The sequence below is a fragment of the Perissodus microlepis genome, chromosome 6 (genome assembly GCF_051167445.1).
Source record: "Perissodus microlepis isolate ML-2025 ecotype Zambia chromosome 6, ASM5116744v1, whole genome shotgun sequence".
Lineage (NCBI taxonomy): Eukaryota > Metazoa > Chordata > Actinopteri > Cichliformes > Cichlidae > Perissodus > Perissodus microlepis.
Genome location: NC_140466.1, coordinates 38,743,893 through 38,762,386, shown reverse-complemented (window position 1 = coordinate 38,762,386; position 18,494 = coordinate 38,743,893). Strand labels below are relative to the sequence as shown.

The 18,494-nt window shown below is 41.1% G+C and overlaps 1 protein-coding gene across 1 annotated transcript; it reads right to left on the bottom strand.

Annotated features, from left to right (window-relative positions):
* Window positions 1–584: 584 nt before the first annotated feature.
* On the bottom strand, window positions 585–18,043 carry slc22a7a (solute carrier family 22 member 7a). The gene is made up of 10 exons (XM_084930066.1): window positions 17,534–18,043; window positions 12,736–12,839; window positions 7,343–7,497; window positions 5,250–5,418; window positions 5,041–5,164; window positions 3,911–4,020; window positions 3,608–3,822; window positions 3,357–3,465; window positions 3,006–3,212; window positions 585–1,836 (listed from the first exon to the last, which is right to left on the bottom strand). Exons 1-10 carry the CDS (start codon window positions 17,891–17,893, stop codon window positions 1,755–1,757), a joined length of 1,635 nt encoding a protein of 544 aa, XP_084786192.1. The 5' UTR covers window positions 17,894–18,043; the 3' UTR covers window positions 585–1,754.
* Window positions 18,044–18,494: the final 451 nt, after the last annotated feature.

Genomic DNA, 18,494 nt, shown 5'->3' with positions numbered 1-18,494 from the left:
GGATAAACTCTAACCCTTTGATAGCAGACTAAGGGGAGACAAGAGTTTTTCTTTTTGGCTACATTCACACTGCAGGTCTTAATGCTCAATTCCGATTTTTTAATCAAATCCAATTTTTTTGCTTGTTCACACTACAGATAAAATGTGACAGCAAACGCACTCTAGTGTGAACCCTCAAAGCGGCCCGCATGCGGAAAAGAAGACGTCACACACAACACGCTCTGTTTAGACCCAGACCGAACAGTATTGTTTGACTAATGGCCTTAATATAAAGACTTGTTTCGGACTTTACGTTTCCCAATTTTGCTTTAAGTTATAAAGTTATTTTGTTATTTACATTTGGCCTAATAATTATCCTTATTGCTGTTTTAGAGGAGCGGTGCTTCAAAGGATAGTTGCAGATTTCTGTCAGAATCTGCAGATTATACAGTACAAATAAAATGTTCACGTTTCTCCAACATTGTCTTCCCAACAGTTTCACTGGATGGCCAGGAAGTGTTCACGATGTCTTCTTGGGTGCTTATACATTTTATGTTTTATATAAAAATCAAGATATGGACCTGTGTGTCGGTGCTCATGAACAACTGTTTTTTATTGCTCACAGGATATCCACCACAAACATGAACATATAGAATATGATACTAGACTTTAAACAGACTATAAAGTGTTTAACTTGTTTTTAACCTGTTTTAGCAAGCTCATGGTCTGAATGCTTTCTTGTGCCAACAATATCTGCTTTGCCAAAAACATTAACAAGAGGAGTCTACAGACAGTCTCATTCAACATAATAATTACATTTACTTTGATTAGATTTTTGATCAGAAAACAGTCAACTGTTAGCAAAATCACATATAGATAAACTGTTTTAGCACTGATTATCACTTTAAAAGGTTGGATGTTAAACTCGTTTACCATCTCTGATGTAATAAGAGCTAAGCTCATTACATCTTCAATTTCTTTCAATCCCACCTCCCCCAACAGTAGAAACTATTGGTGGAATGTCATATGTGGTAGATCACTATTGATGAAACACTACTAGAAAAGATTCAGATCCAGTTTTTTGTTTGTTTGTTTTTGAATTAATTATACCCATTCTGTGAAAATAAAAGAGTCTGTTTGAAAGAGAGTGCCTCAGAGTTTGTTGATATTTTTAGCCTGTGTGTATCCGCTCTAAAGAGCACCTCTTCCATATAATGGATTGCAGACAATAAAAAACATATACACTCAGGACAATAAGAGGAGAGGCACCAGGTGGAACACACAGCTGTAACTAGAAACATGATGAGAAAGGGGAAGTAAACACAACAAGAGTCACAGAAAGCCACAGTTACTGGGGGAAAAAAAACAGGAAGATGCGACTGAACGAGAAACAAGGGTTAACTTAACATAGAGGACCAGACAGGGGAACGTGTAAAAGAAAAAGACAATTGCAGATGAGACTGTGGTACCAGGGAACACAGAACAAACCAGGAAAGACAACCTCAAACAAGTGTTTGTTATTAACATTGAAAGCTGAGTATGAGTAGCGGTTGGTTGACAGTTTTGAAGTTAGACTTCAAGGCTTGAAACAATAAAATGACAAATGATGATGCATGCTATATTGTACTGAACAGTCCTAACTGAAACAATATGAGGTCAAAATGAAGATCAGAACAGAATAGTCACTAGTCTGTAAACTCCCAATAGTGAGCAATAATTCATGTGTTAATGAACCAGAACCATCAAAAAGAAAGTCTTCTCTGGCCAGCAGCTGATCAGTCTTCTTTCGACGCTGCTGCCTCTGTACAGTTTACCAGCTCAATCTCTGCATCTTCCTTTGCATCAGCCTGCCTGTGTCTACATAGAAAAGAAAAACAGATAAAAACAGTCATTTTTTTCTCTTATTTGTTAAGAGTAAAATAAAGCATCAGTAATTTAAGACAGCAACATTGACATGACTTTTCCATGTTTTACTTTTCTTAACAAAATCCAGTACTTGTCAAGAACTTGTCAAAAGTGACCTGTAAGGTCTGGGTGGACAAAATATAATAAAAGGGCACCAAGTTCAGTTCCTTGGAATTGTTATTCTGAATGCCTATCAACCTTATTGCTTATCGATTCCACTTGCACTTGTATTACAATCAACTGATTTCAGTTTGTGTGCCAGAGGAAGAAAATAGTGGCACAGTCTGCAAGGTGGATATTCTGACCCCGCTCTGATTTCTTTTGCATAAAGAACAAGAGTGCTGCTGCTCTAGGACAGCTTCCACTCTTTGCAAGCGCTTGCACAGACAGCATACTAACACTAAGCTAGACAAGAACCCAAAGTGATGATAAAGCTGAGTGACCCCATCCCAGAAGCCAGACCCTGAACTTCAACAGGGAACAATCTGATGAGCAGTCAGGCTGCAGCCTCTGTTTTTAATTGTTCATGTTTCTAAAGTAGGATAACTGTTGTGATTGCTTTGAATCCCCCCCCCTTCTCTCTGGTATTCATCTTTGCTTATTGCTGTCGGCTTTGTGTTTGTACCTAAATACTAGAAAGCTTGTGTGTCTCCTCATTAGGATTCGAATTCACGTTGGCTTGTGTGAGACTGTAGCATATAGGTTTATATTGTTTAAATGGTAATTATGAGACAAATCTTTTCAGGTCATTTTACAGAGAAATGTGAAAGTAATTAAGTGACATCTGCTTAGCGAAGATGGTGACTCTGAAAGCGGAGCCAATAAGAACCCAATGAGAATTGACAACGGAATTGATAAGGAGTTGGATTCCTAAGTGATATCGATAACAGAAACAAAGTGCTAATTTCTTATCTTATTCCCATCCCTACTGATTATCTTGACAGTGAGGCAGGTTTGGTCTGTTTGTTGGTATGTGTTCACAGTTTATGTCTATGGTGTGATAGCATTAAAGCAATAAAGTACTTCCAGAATACAGATACTTTGAGATTAAATTTAACTTATGACTCATGTTTGAATGTTACTCTCTGATTTGCTTTTTTGCTGTCTTGTCTATACCGTACCTTCCCTCTTCAACATCAACAATGTTTTCAGGCAGACGGACATTGAGTGTCTCTGGGAGCAGGAAGACCAAGCTGCCGCTGATAATTCCAGTGCCAGCAAAGATCAGAGGGGGCAGAAGATGCCAGGCATCATCCAGCAGCATGATCAGTGGAGCCAGGGAACTCCCAATCCGACAGATACACGAGGTGTAACCTATACCACATTGCCTGCCCAACAACACAACCAGGAACTATGGTTTTAATGCTGCATCACAAAGTACATTTACTGCATAAAATTTGTAACTAAAAGAGCATTAGTTCTGCGCACTTGATGTTAAATGGTGATGCTTCAGAACCCTCAAGGGGTTATACCTGAGGACAGTTGGGTAGAGTTCAGCCGAATAAAGGAATGCGGTGGTGAAAGCTGCCTCAGAGAAACCTTTTGCCACAACAGCAATGCATGTACGAAGCACAGAGAACTCTGAACAAGAAACAGATCAAAGATGTGTAAGGTATCAGAAACCTTGGAGTGGATTTATGACGCTAACTAAAACTAACTAAATAAAGAAAGGTCTGCAAGTCTCATTTACTTTAAGTGTAAATAGGGCAGGAAGTTATTTAACCTAGAGGAATGAATGTGTTTATTCCAATCAGAGATCCTGTTATGATTAGAAACCACGCCTGGCCATTTCGTCGACCAATCCAGTCCAAGATGAAGAAGGCGAAGACTTTGGCAGGAACTTCAATGGCACCATAGATGAACTGAGTGAGGTAGATATTGACTCCAAAACCTGAGATCTTGAAACTAATCCCATAGTACAGGAAAGCAACAGCAAACCTGGAGGTTCAGCAACACAAAATGAAAACACACAAATACATGAAATGACAACAGTAGCAAGTAGTGCTTTCGAAGAATGACTTGATACCAGAAGAATCCAGAGACAAGTGTGATCTTCCTCAGCTTAGGTGTTTTGACCAAATCCAGATAGGAGTGGTTCTTCTCAGCCACCTCAGAAACTGTCACCTTCACCAGAACCTGCAGTACGGAAAAGTAAAAATATATATTTTAAAAAGTGCAGTCAGCTGCTCACTTATTTCCCAAGGGGTCACCACAGTAGATGGATTGATATGTTTGAATTGGCACAGATTTGATGTCAGATACCCCTTGGATGAAACACTCAGCTTGTGACCCTCTGGTGCTGAGCGTGTCTACTCTTGTTCTTGAATTAGAGATCTTTTGCAAGAAAAGCAAATCCATTAACTATTGAATTCAATTCTATTTTCTTTTAATTCAGGTTTATTTCGCTTGCCTTGAGGCACCTGCTGATGTGATTTGACACCATTTTATTAAAATTAATTGAATAACAACAATAGTAATTGCAATATTAATTGAGCTACTCTTTAAAGTTTTTGGACCATTTCAAGTTGCTATGCATCAATACAACTGTTAATAATATGTATGATAAAATCCATAGTACATATGCAAAATTGCCAAAAAAAATAAACCTGGTACAATAAACCAAAAAAGTTTTTTTGTTTTGTTTTTTGTTTTTTTCGTCTGGACTTGCTTCACCTGCGCCGTCGCCGCTTTCCTAACGGCTGGCAACCTGGATTGTCTCATTACTGCTACTGGCTCTGCTGTCAGCCTCCAGAACTGCTCTGCCGCCAGCGCTGGCTCCACAGTTGGCCTCCTGAACTATTTTTCCATGCAGTCAGCCTCCTGAAATGTTTTGGCCTGAAATCCTGTGCTGTCAACATCCAGGTCAGCCCCTTGAACTGCTCTGTTTTGCACTCGTGCCGTCAAACCTCCAGGCGAGCCCTCTGAACTGTTTCTGGAGTTCCAGTGCCTTTTGTGAACTTTTTGTTTTGGACAATTGCACTGAGGTGTAAAGCTTGATTGTAGGTTAAAAATGGTTTGGGGGGACTGAAAGCTTGATTAACAGACATCAACATCCTGATGCTTTTTCCAGTGTAAAAGCAATCGTATTTGAAATGCTACTCTAAACCTTATATAGCTGTAGATGTTAATTTTGCACACAAGTAACATTAGCTTCACCTCACTATCCAGTTTGGATATGTATTCATTCTTCCCATTGACTTTAGCACACTGAATCAGATACTTCTTGGCTTCCTCCACTCTCCCATTAGCCAGCAACCACCGGGCTGATTCAGGAAGCCACCTGAAGTGAGGCAGAAGAAACTGGATTTTAAAAACACACAGACAATAACATGTTTTCTGTTAGTATTGAAATGGAAACTCCTTACCACCAGGGAATGATGGCAGTAATGCAGGGTGCTGTCACTGCTAAAGTCAAATGCCTCCAGTCTCGTATAAAGTAGGCCAGCAGGGCCAGAAACATGTTCCCAACACTCCAAGATAAACTCATAACAGTACCAGCAAAGGTACGGTGCTTTATATCTGTCCATTCAATACCTGAGGAGGAAGTAAAAGAAAGTGTCTGAGGTCATGTTTCAACATGAATATCTCAAAAACTATTAAAGATAAAAACCTGAAATTTTACTTGTCTTTGTTACATCAAATAATGTCTCACTATTGAATAGTTAAAATATTTAAAAAAAATAATCTAGCAGTCCTGCAAAGTCCCACGTTTGATCACACACTAATAAAAAAAACTTAACATTGCAAAAGACAACTACTGGCAATGTCTGAAAAATATATAGTTATACTTCGCAAAAATGCAAGAGAAAATGTAGAATATGTTTTTAAAACAAAATTCTGCATAACAGAATTTAAGTAAATGCTGTTTTCATTCCACTTTCATGCTGGATTCAGAATAGTTGTACCAAATTAATAAAAATATAAATAGACCAATTTAAATTAAAAAAAAATCAGAAGTTTACACATAGTACTGTACATTGTAGATACACACTGGAGACATCAAATATATGAAGCAAATAAAAACTTGATGAATAACTCTAGATATCTCTTATATTTTAGATTCCTGAAAGTAGCTATCCTTTGCTTTGTTGACAGCGCTGCAAACCCTTGGCCTGAAAATGGTTTCACTTCACAGGTGTGCCTTCTCAGTGTTCATTAGTGGAACTTCTTGCCTTCTTAATGGGGTTAGGATCATCATTATCAGTGAATATTTTTTTAACAGAACAATGACCTCAAACACACCTGCAGACTGTATAACGGCTTTTTGACCAAGAAGGAGAGTGATAGAGTGCTGCGCCAGGCAGCCTGGCCTCCACAGTCATCTGGCCTTAACCCAATGGAGATGTTTTGGGATGAGATGGACCAGAGAGTAAAGGCAAATGGGTCAACAAGTGCTCAGTATCTCTGGGAACTCCTGTGCAAAGCAGTAATCAAAGCAAAGGATGGCTATTTTAAAGAATTAAAATATGTTTTGAGTTATTTCACACTTTTTTGTTTACGACATTCCAAATGTGTTCATTCGTTGTTTTGATGCCTTCAGTGAGAATCTACAATGTAAATAATGATGAAAATAAAGTAAAAACATTAAATGAGATGGTGTGGGTAAACACATTTATTTATTTTTCTACATTTTTGCAGGCGCTGTGGGAGTTTTACAATGCCCATGTCATATCCGCTCACTGCTTTCGCAGAATCGCGTTCAGAACAGGTTGTAGTCACTGGGTGCGAAGTCCAGACTATAGGGTGGGTGGGCGGGCGATGAACTTCCAACCGAAGTCTTGCAGGAGAGCGACAGTTTGACGGGCGACGTGTGGACGCACGGTGTTATGGAGAATGCTTACGCACAGTGCGCGCAGTGCGGGCATTGCGCAACTGTGTTTTCGGACCGAAAGGGGATATTGTTGATGACTTTCTGCCTGTTGGGACCACAAGAAATGCTGACAGGTACTGTGAAACACTGGAAAAAACTCAGAAGGGCATTTCAGAACTAGAAAAGAGGAATGGTGAGCAAGGGCATTATATATCACATCTTTCTGGCTGACAAACCTGTGAATTACACAGTATGCCAGAGCTACTCCCAACCTAACGTGGACTTTGTAGGTCTCCGACTAAAAGCAGGCTAATATTGCTCTCATCACTGACCCACCAGTGCCAAAAGACACCTTCTGCATAATAGAACACAAAAAGCATTTGCAGACTGCCGTTACATTTCTCTCTATCTTTAGACCACTAACGATCAAATCAATGCATAATGATGAAACATATTTTTGAAGGAAAGAAAGAGTTCAGATGATATGATTTAAAAAGTTAGATTTTTATGAAGAATAATATCCAATAAACAAAAAACATTGCACAACACTTCACAGCAGGTTTTACACTGATTAAAGGGGTACTGTAGAAATGTATTTAAGTGAAATTTAAGTGAATGGACATTAGACGTGTTTCATAAATTTCTTACCGAGGACCACACCAATGATTGACATCCCACTGAGGGCTGCACCACAGACTGCTCTGGAGATTGCAAACATAGTGTAGGAAGTGGAGAAGGCAGAAGTGGCTCCTAATGTCGTGGAGGCAATGAAAGCCACCAGAATCATTGACTTACGACCAAATCTGCAACATACAAATTTTAGCAATGAGTTTCAACTGTATTAGATGAGCTAGAACTGCAGGATAATTTCTGGGTTTTTTACATTCCAAGGACATTTTTGTTTTTTTGCATTAAAGGTCATGTAATGAGATTAAACACATTAGCATGGCACTAAATGGACCTTACAGTTGCAGCAATGTGGCTTATAATGTCACTTGTTAGGTGTGTCTTCTGTAGATCAAGAAATTACTTAATTAGTTGAAAAAAATAAATAGACCATGAAATGGAGGGCAATATGACAAATGCTTATGTGACTCTGTAGAAAATGAATACTAATACTTCATAGAAAATGAAGATTATACTGATTGTGTGGCACCAAAAATGATTCAAAAACTTAACCGCATCACACGAAATATGAGCTCTCTGTGTGTGTGTCTGTCTCATGTGACATGTTGAATAATCCCAAAATGTTAGTTACCTAATAAGTCCATGTCAGTGATTACAAAACAGTCTCCACATGACTTTTTCTTCACACAGCTGTATATTAAAGAAGACTACATAAACTTGTCATTACTACAAAATGGAATGATTTATGTTTTAAGCTTCTTCTTCTTTTTTTTTTTTTTTTACTTAAGTACAATCTGGACCTACCCCCAAGCCCCTCCACATCTCCCTTCCACTTCCTAACATAAGCAGACATGCTTGTTTTTCTTATCAGTACAGTAGCAGCTGACTTTGTCTGAACAAAGGCTGGTTGTAATAATGAGTCACAGGACAACAATGACGTAGTGCAACGCCTGGCTTAGATGAAGAAACATCTGAGTCAATCTAATTGTTATAAAGCCATAATTTTAACTAAACAAATTACAGCTGAATTAAAGCTTTAGTTATTATCCTTTAGATTTTTACTAAATAGAACTCAACTTTTCAAACTTCTAATCTTGAAAGTTTTAATTTCTTTAAATATGCTGCGGAAAAAGTGAATCCCAGAATCAGGATCCCAAGTCAGTTAAATTTCTGGGGCATTGCTCTGGTCAGTTAAGTGGCAGATGGGGTTGTAAATGAGTTTTGGCTGCTTTGGTGGCAATGAAATTAACAACAGATTTACTAGTGGGAAACAATGACCCCCCCCCCAAAAAAAACAAACAAAAAAAAAAAAAACAGGAACGGTTTTACAGGTGCAGGCCAATGATATTTTATGTCTCTTCATCTTATCTGATGGTTTTTGCACTAGTTTTACATTCAGTGTCACTACTGGTAGTATGATATCTGGACCCTACAAAGGTTGAACAGGTAGTCCCATCTCCTCCAGGATGGTAAATCATTACGTGCTATTGGCGTAAAGTTTGCTGTGTTTCGCAGCAGTCTCAAAAGCATGTAAGAGATTCCAGGAGAAGGGCAGTGTAAGAGAGTTGGACATAAAGGGTCCTTAACCCATGAAAAGGACTGGAATCTGCTCCTTTGAGAAAGAAGGAACAGGACACTGCCAGAGCTATGAAATGACCTCCAGTGGGCCAGTGGTATGAATTTGACCAAACAATCAGACACAGACTTCATGAGGGTGTACTGAGGGAGCGCGACTGACATAGCATATCAGAATTGTGTGTTGTTGTTTTTTTTACAGATGAGAGCAGGTTCACCCTGAGCACATGTGACAGATTCTGGAAAATCTGGAGTCTGGAGAAGACATGGAGAAAATTATGCTGCCTGTAACATCATTCAGCATGATGTGTTTCAAGTTTTATTGTCATATACAGATAAACACTGTAGCCACATTTACCCATAATGAAATTCTTTGGCTCGTGGGTCTTTGGCTTGGAGGTGGGTCAGTGATGGTCTGGGAAGGCATAGCCATAGAGGGACACATAGACCTCTACAGATTAGGCAAAGGCAACCTGACTGCCATTAGATATCAGGATGAAATCATTGTTAGACCCTATACTGGTACAGTGGATCCTAGGTTCCTCCTATGACATTGGCCGAATGTGGTAAGAGTATGCAGTTCCTAGAGGAACTGATACCACTCTCCGCCACACTCGCCTGATGTAAATCCAACAGAACACCTCTGGAATATTATGTTTCAGTCCTTCCAACACTGCCAGGTTGCACCTGAGACTGTCTTAGGAGTGCAGTGATGCCCTGGTCCAGGTCTGGGCGATGATCCTCCATGACATCATCTGTCATCTCATGAGGAACATGCACCATGCATGCATACTTGTACTACTGAGTACTATTTTGCATTGTTGCAAAATAAATTTGGTAAAATGGAATAGTCCGCTGCATCATTTTTTCCACTTTGATTTTTGGGATATCTTTGAATTCAGCTGTATGTAGGTTGATCATTTTCATTCCCATTAAACATTGGGGCATGCTTTCATTCCTAACATATTACCCAGTCCATATCTGTTTAGATATCGAACACTTTTTTTTTTTCCAAATGAAATCTGTCCCATTAATTTTTTTGAGCAGTGTAGTACTTTTTCACTGTCTGTGGCACAGTTCACTATATCTGATTCAGCAGCTCCGTATTTTATTACCTTGTTAAGTATCAACCTTTTTGAATATGGTTGCTCAATTTATTATAGTAGTAGTATGAATCTTCCTACTATTTGGACATTTTTAACACTGTGGCAGGGAACCCATTCAGTTGTTTACACTGAAGAATAGCTCTTGGCTCTGCATCACTCAGAACTTCTCTACATGGAAAGACCACTATATTTCACAAAGGTAAAAGAAGGACTTCAGGCTGCAGAGCTTAAGTGAAGGGTCAGGAGCAGAAGAGACGGTAAACCATCTGTTATTATGTGAAATGTTTCAAGTTTCAGTTTTAAGTTTTATTTGTCATATATGGATAACATCACTACCGTGCCTACTATCATACCGTGACAAGTACCATGACAAACAGTACTGTGTCTACTGTCTGCCCCAGGTGAACCAGGGTTAGGTGGACCAGGGCTTGCATGCAGCCCAGGTATAGAGTAGGTCTCTACCGGAGAAGGAAGGTGTTGGTGCTCAGCAGCTGGCTGGGCTGGGGAAGCCTCATGGAACCTCCTCCTTGGGGCTGGAATTAGTTGACTTCCTGCCGCGTGCCAGCTGCGCTGCCAAGTGATCTTCTGACTGGGTTACAGCAATCTCGAGGGCCTCGCGGCCAGGAGGGCGGGGTTGGTCTGCTATCACCGGCTGGCCATCCGCTCAACAAACCTTTCTCGTACTACCACGTCCAGTGGTCACACCTCTCCTGGTGTGGGGCCTGGCTGCACCCACCTGCCTGCAACATCATGCAGCCCCTAGCGAGGGGCATGTCTCCCGGCCCGTCTGATCCTCCCGGAAGCAGCGGCGATGGCCCTCCGGGGAGAGATCCAGTCAGCCCAAGATTGCCTGCCAAATATCTTCAAACGAGGCCCTAACCATGACAGGGAGGCTAAGAGCGGCCACCTGGACCTCCCCCAACAGCAGTGTCAAGGCCCATTCCTTGCCCAGTTATGGGCACATCTCTCACTTTGGTTTAGAAAATCTCAACTAAAGCCTCTGAATCGTCGCTTTCCTCTATTTGGTGGAGCACCACTGGCAGGAGCCAGAGTGACCAAAAAGGTTTGATGAAACCGTTTGCATCTGCCTGGACCTGCAGTTTCTTTAGCTGTTCACTATGCACAGCCGCCTGCTCCTGGTGCATCACCGCCAAATCTTCCACCATCTGCATTTCAGCTGCCCTCTTCAGCTCGCACGCACCACACAGCTTTCTCCTCTGGGCACTGTCAGCTACTGAAATAGGGAACCCAACCCCTCCCCTGTAGCTGAGCCACAAAACACCCCGCCACACTGCCTCTGGGACCTCGCCCCAGGTAATGCTTGAGTCCTCCCCCTCGTCCCAAGTCTTTGCTTCCTCCCTCTGTCAGTGGGATTAAAGAAGTCCTAAAAGTGTTCCTTCCACCGCCTTCCACAGTATCCTCAGTTGAAGTCAGCGACACTCCACTCACACTGTACACATTGTTGGTAGAGCAACTCTTTAACCTTCTGAGCTGTGTTCCGCTTGGCCTGCTGGTGCCTATCAGCTGCCTCTGAAGTCCTACAGGCTAACCAAGCCTGATACGACTGCTTCTTCTGCCTGATTGCTCCCTGCACCACAATAACATTACTTTTAATTTTATTGCACAAAAGGATGAGAGGGCGATGATAAAGTGGAGACTACTCCAGGACAGAAATAACTGCCTTACACTGTTAACACAACTTCGGCTCTTCACAAGCACCTGCACAGACAGCATGCTAACGCCAAGAATCCAGAGTGATGTTAAAGCTGAGTAAATGCTGAGCTCAGCCCAGCACTGTGATAAAGTGAGCCGTCATTTGCCATGAAGCCGCTGCTGAACTTAAACAGGTAACAAACTGATGAGCAGTCAGGCTACAGCCTCTGTTTTTACATGTTCATGTGTCCAAAGTAGAAACACTGTGGTGATTGCTTTGAAGTGTCTTTGTGCTGGTTTTCATCTTTGCTTTGTGCTGTCGGCTTTGTTTTCATACCTAAATACAAAGAGAAAGATGTGTGTTGGGATTTGTGTTGATGTGTGGGGCTGTAGCTTGTTGTTTTTTATTGTTAAATAGTATTTATGAGACATTGTGTTGCAGATCATTTTACAGAGAAACATGAAAGCAACTTAACAAGTAGTATAACGTATGTCTGGGTGTAATGTACGGCATTACTTTTAAGAATTTTTTTTTTAACATGCATAATAACATTTTTACTTTACTTATCAATAAGGGAATCAATAAAGAATTGAATCGATAAGTGATATTGATAATGGAATCAGAATTGCTAAGTTCTCATCCCTACCAACCACCTTGTGGCCACAGCTCAGTGCAGAAGCCCCAGCAATAGAAGTGCTGATCATGGCCGACCGAGGCCTCAGCCAGGCATTCCCAGAGCCCCCTCACTATACATTTGGGTGCGCCGGGTTTTGGTTAGCACCCTTCCCCACCACCTGATCGAAGTCACCAATAGGCTGTGGTCAGTTGACAGCTCAGCCCCTCTCTTCACTCGACTGTCTACAACATACTGCTACAGATCTGATGATACGCTTTGAAACCACCGACTGGGATATATTCTACATTTTTGCTTGTTGTTTGTATGTTATTCACATTGCTTTTCTTAAAGCATGTTGATACTTCTTTCTCAGACATAGACTGTATAAATTCACCTGCAGTTTGGATTACAGGGCCAGATGATCCTGAGGGTTTAAAATAACAATGAATACTGAAGAACTCACTTGTCAGAAAGCTGTCCAAACAGAATGGCTCCACATGTGACCCCAAGAAAGAAATAAGTAGCCAGAGCTTGATTCAGGTGTTTGTTGTCGCACACCAGATCCCACTGCAGAGATACAACATACAACAGGCAGTTAACAAGCAGATAAAAAACTGAGGTTGTGATCACAGAATGACAGGTTAAGTACCTTTGATTATGGCAGCAATGACACCAAGAGAATTACATTTATCTGTCAAGAGTCTATATTAATTTCTGTTTCTTCAGTAGTACACTGTTGTAAATTACTTTTTTTTTTTGCTCAAACAATTATTTGCGTATATAATATTAGAGGTAATTCCTTAGCCTCTCCTGGAAATTTATTTAGCACTTCCTCACATCTGATCAAATTCCTGCCACAAGCACAAGGCTGACAACTTGGAAAAATGAAAAAAGAAAAAAAAAAAAAAAGTTTTTCAAATAATTCATTGTGCCGAGTTAAAACACGGGGACTCAGGTGTTGGTGTGTGCTGTGGTGTGATGTGAGCTAAATAAATGGCTCATAAGTACGATCTGTGGTCCCGCGGTGCCTTAATTCTACCACACTGGTGCCGAAACCCAGGAGGTGACACGGTGGGTCCTTACCGGAGCCAGGGAAGGGAGGAGCTGGCCCAGATGCTGGCTGAAATGGCGGCCACAGTCGTCGGAGGCACGGCACAGACAGGAAGAGCTACGGGACCAGGCTGGGCACCACCTGGGGCGAATCGCGGAGCTGGCGACGCTGCTCCAGGCGTGGTCGACACCACTGCCGCCAACCTGGTGGTGGGGAAGCGGTGGAGGAGCTGTGTGGGGCACCTCGGCCGCCGGAGGCGGGGGACGAGGTGCGCGGGTGTCCGGCCGGATGGCTCCCCGGCCACGATTGGGCGATGGGGGTATGTGGTGGGGCGTGGTCTGTGGTGCTGTGCAGGGAAGGCGGACGCACCTGCACGGCATCCTTAATCACGCCTTGCCGAGCTAAAACACGGGGACTCAGGGGTTGGTGTGTGTTATGGTGTGATGTGATCTAAATAAATGGCTCATAAGTACAATCTGTGGTCCCGCCATGCCTTAATTCCACCACATTCATATAGATTGATAGATAGATATACTGGTAACACTACACGCCTTTAGAACTTCAGACTCGGGGTTCTCCTGATCAGGGCATCTGTATACCATAAGGGTCCCTAGGCTAAACCACCCATGCTAACCAAGCCTACCTCAGATATGCGTGAGAGACAGATAATTGAAGCCACTGGCTTGATCGTCACTCGGATTAACAAGTTCTGCGTCAGTTGTTGAGGAACCAGGAAACACTGATGAGAAGTGGACTACTGGAACAAGAAGCCTTAAAATGGGCAAGACATGACAACAGGGCACTGTTGGAGTACTACTACGCATAAAACCCCAGTGGAAGCGTTTACATGAAGAAGATGTGGGACCTATGGAATCTTCAATATCCAGCATTTAGAGGGACTGCGAAACAACTAGTAGCTCAGTGTTCCAACATTTCAATAGAACTGCTATCACAGCTGGAGATCAATGAGGTACAACACAAATGCTATGAAAAGGGGGAACCAAGATGTCGGGTCAGATACCCATCCGAGATTAGGTACCAAGCCCCAAGAATGACAGAAGGAGCGTTGAGTGCGACATCCAAGAAAGAGTCTCTAATATGAGAAGGTGAACAGCACCAGGCACCAACATTATTCATGCCTACTGGCTGAAGAAGCTGCCTGCTCTCTATGAGCGTCTGGCAGCACAAATCAACCTGCTGGTAGTCAATGAGAAACACCCAGAATGGTCAACTGAAGGCCGAACAGTGCTCATCCCCAAGAATCCCCAGAAGGGACCGGTCCTATCCAACTAGCAGCCAAAGAAATAATAAGGGATAATAAGCTGGCCAAAGGAGAAGAGCCACTGACATCAAGACAATGAAGCACCTGACCATGCATGGAGGGTTTCACTGCAAGTCCAGCACCCTGAGACTGTACGCTAAGCAGAAGGAGGCCAAGGACTGGTGAGTGTCAGAACCACTGTCCAGGAGGAGACAACAAGCATCCATGAGTCCCTGAGAAAATCCAGCACATAACAGCAGGGGGCAAGATGCTTACAGACAGGGAACACCATTACCAAGTGGCCAGCATAGTACACAGAAACATCTGTGCTGAGAAGGCCTGGAGTCCCTAGATCAAAATCGGACACGCCCCTCGGGGTGGTTGACAGTGACCGAGCCAAGATCCTGTGGGAATTCCAGTTACAGACAGACAAACTGGTGATGGCTAACCAACCAGACAGACTAGTGGTGGATAGACCGAGGTAGACTGCTGTTGTGATAGATGTAGCTATACCGAGCAATAGCAACATCAAGAGCAAGGAACACAAGAAGTTGGAGAAGTACCAAGGGCTGAGAGAAGAACTTGAGAGGATGTGGAAGGTGAAGGTAACAGTGGTCCCAGTGGTAATCAGAGCACTCAGTACAGTGACCCCCAAGCAAGGCGAGTGTAACCAGCAGATCCCAGGAACAACAACTGGGATATCTGTCCAGAAGAGCGCAATCCTAAGAACAGCAAAGATGCTGTGCAGGACCCTCAAGCTCCTAGGCCTCTGGTACAAGACCTAAGCTTGGAGGATAGACCGTCCAAAGGGGCGAGAGGGGAACTTTATATATATTCTGTTCTAAATTAGTATTTTTCATCTCACAGTCTTAAGTACTAATCAAGGTTCAGGTCCAATCACAGTACAGAAACAACTCTTCCTAAAATCATCAATAACCTAAAGATCAACAGTGAGAGTTTCACTTTTAGGTCTGTTTGATCTTACAGCTGCTGTTAACACTGTTGATCATAAAATTATATTTCAAAGGCTCCATGACTCAGTTGGTTTGGGGGTCAGGTTCTTTATTGGCTTTCATCTTATCTAAATACAGAAGTGTTTGTTTCAGTTTTACATTACAAAATTTAGTCAGTTCCTCAAGGTCAGGCATTGGTCCATTAATCCCCTTTTTTTTCCCGTCTGTCTTTTTATGTCATAAAAATAGATGTGTGGCAGTGGTAGAGAGTGGCCCAAATTCAAAACTCAGCATAGATAATGAAAGTCAAAACAACTGGCAGCTGGCAGCAACAAAAATGATAATAATAAAAAAAACAACAAGAGGCAAAACAGACTGATAGAACACACCATGAGAGAGGATGCAACATTTTTACACCATGACACCAAGACAAGTTCCTCATTTGTGTACAAATGTTAGTTGCAATGATGATGTTAACTGCTGGATGTCTTGAAACATTTTAGAACCGAATATTGACAAGACAGAAATATTTGTTGCATTCAAAATGCAACACAGAGAATCCTTAATGGTATGTTTAAATTTGATATCACCGTAGAGTTTAAGTCACTTCATTGCCTCTCAGTACAATATAGAATTACTTTTAAAATCCTGTTAGTGACTGACTTGCACACTTTTTACAGTTTAGTCAGACGTCTCAGGTCATGAGGTGCAGATCTCCAGAATTAGGTTTCCAAAATCAGATTTAAGTGTGCTGGAGGTGCCTTAAGCTATTGTGGTCCTGTTCTTTTGGAACAAGCTGCCTGCAGGCATGAGCTCAGTTACAACTGTGCACATATTCAGAAACAGACTCAAAATGTTTTTTATTGAACCAGGCTTACACTTCATACGTGCTGTTGATTTGCTTTGGGGTTTTTTGTTTTGTTTTTCTGCTTCCATTGCATTAAGGCACTGTAAACCTACAGAGGTTTTATGTTTTGTCTTCTATGTTGAGTACATTGAACTTACATGTAATGAAATGTGTTAAGTAAATAAAATAGGCATTGCCATTGCTAAATGGGCCTACTTGACACTGGCTAAGGAAACCTAAGGGTGAACCTGGGTTCCTATTAGCTTGAAGTAAATAGGAAGTCAGCAGTGGCTCATAAAAACCACTCATTACATCTCTGAAAACCAGCAGAAGAAAAACTACAGATATTAGCTTAAGCAGAAGTATAGATATTCTTCACTTAAGTAGAAAACTGAGATACTCTCAGCTTCTTTACACAAGTAAAAGCATGAAAGTACAGTATAATAGTATATAAGTGTAAGCATAAATAGGAAGTAGTTATTTCTACCAGCTAAATTAATGTCATGCCATATTAATTTTCAGTTCAATTCAATTAAATGTCATTTATATGGCCCCGAATCACAACAACAGTTGCCACAAGGCAATTTATATTGTAAGGTAAAAACCCTACACTTGTACAAAGAAAAGCTATATATATGTGTGTGTGTGTGTGTATGTATATATATATATATATATATATATAGTATATAGTATAGTGCTATGAATGATGCATAAATTCACTATCTGGGACACTATACATTCAGTTTGAATTGATGCCCAGGAGGGGCACAGTGGTGCAAAATGATCAATGTTTCCTTTCAAATGTGTTAATCTAAACATAATAATACTGGATCATTACTAGTTCTATTCAGACATCATTAATTTGATTTTAGTGAGATTTGGTCAATCATAACCAACAGCTAGTGTGTTATCAGTAATGTTTTGTCTCTCTTTGATTAAGTTTGAATGGAAACAGACTCTGGATAAATCAGTAACTTTGTTCCATGAATGCTCAGTAATATAATGCAGTGAGTTGTTATGAAGTGCAGCGTGTAGAGAAAAAAATCAATGTTTTTCTTCTTATTAGTAGAAGTTTTTCTTAGTAGAGATTTTCTTGTGCTAATCATTTGCAATAAAATACTCTAACAGAGCTTAGATTTTCATCCTTACCTCTGTGGCAGTTGTAGAAAGAAACTGTGACTGGTCGTAGACCCATCCATGTGGACAAGGTGCAGACTGGTTTCCTTGGCTGATGTTAAAGGCTGGAAGGGGACTGTAAATCCTGCAAGAGCTAAAGGAGCCATCGTCCTGGCGGGGAATCCTAAGGGAAAGCACCTCAGAGTCCCAGCTGTCCTTCTCATTTTCTTGTGTACTCTGAAGGGAACAGCGGTGAGATGGTATGACTGAGATGAAGTTGTGCAGGAGAAAGTGGAGTGGAAGGATGGCACGGGGAAGACACAAGATAAGCAGGACCAGGAACTGGAACTTGGAGAACCCACCAACATTATCCAAGATCTCCTCAAACCTCATGATGGTGAGACAGAAGGGCTGAGGGTTTGTGTCTCCAGAGTTCTCAAATTAATGTGTTATTCTTTGCTTTCCATCTAATGCCCTGTCTCTCTCTCGTGTGGTGATGAAGCACAGAGAGAGCTTTTTTAAGAGTGTGTGTGCGTGTGTGTGTGTGTGTGATGTCACATGTAAAATCATTCACTGTTGCAGGGAGAAGAAGCAAGTCTTGCTATTGGAAAAAATGAAAAAAACTTTGTTAACATTAGAATATGTTTAAATTAGGTTCATGTGAAGTTATATACGTTAAGTTATATATATATATATATATATAAATGAATATATATATATATATATATATATATATATATATATATATATATATATATATATATATAGATATATATATAGATATAGATATACATACACACACACACACACACACACACACACACACACACATATATATAGCTTTTCTTTGTACTAGTGTAGGGTTTTTACCTTACAATATAAATTGCCTTGTGGCAAGCTAAACATACGTTGTATGTTTAGCTTATTGTAAGTTTAGGTAAAGATTAGTTTCTGTTTTATGTAATGTCAAAGTCAAAGTTAGAATAAGATGGCT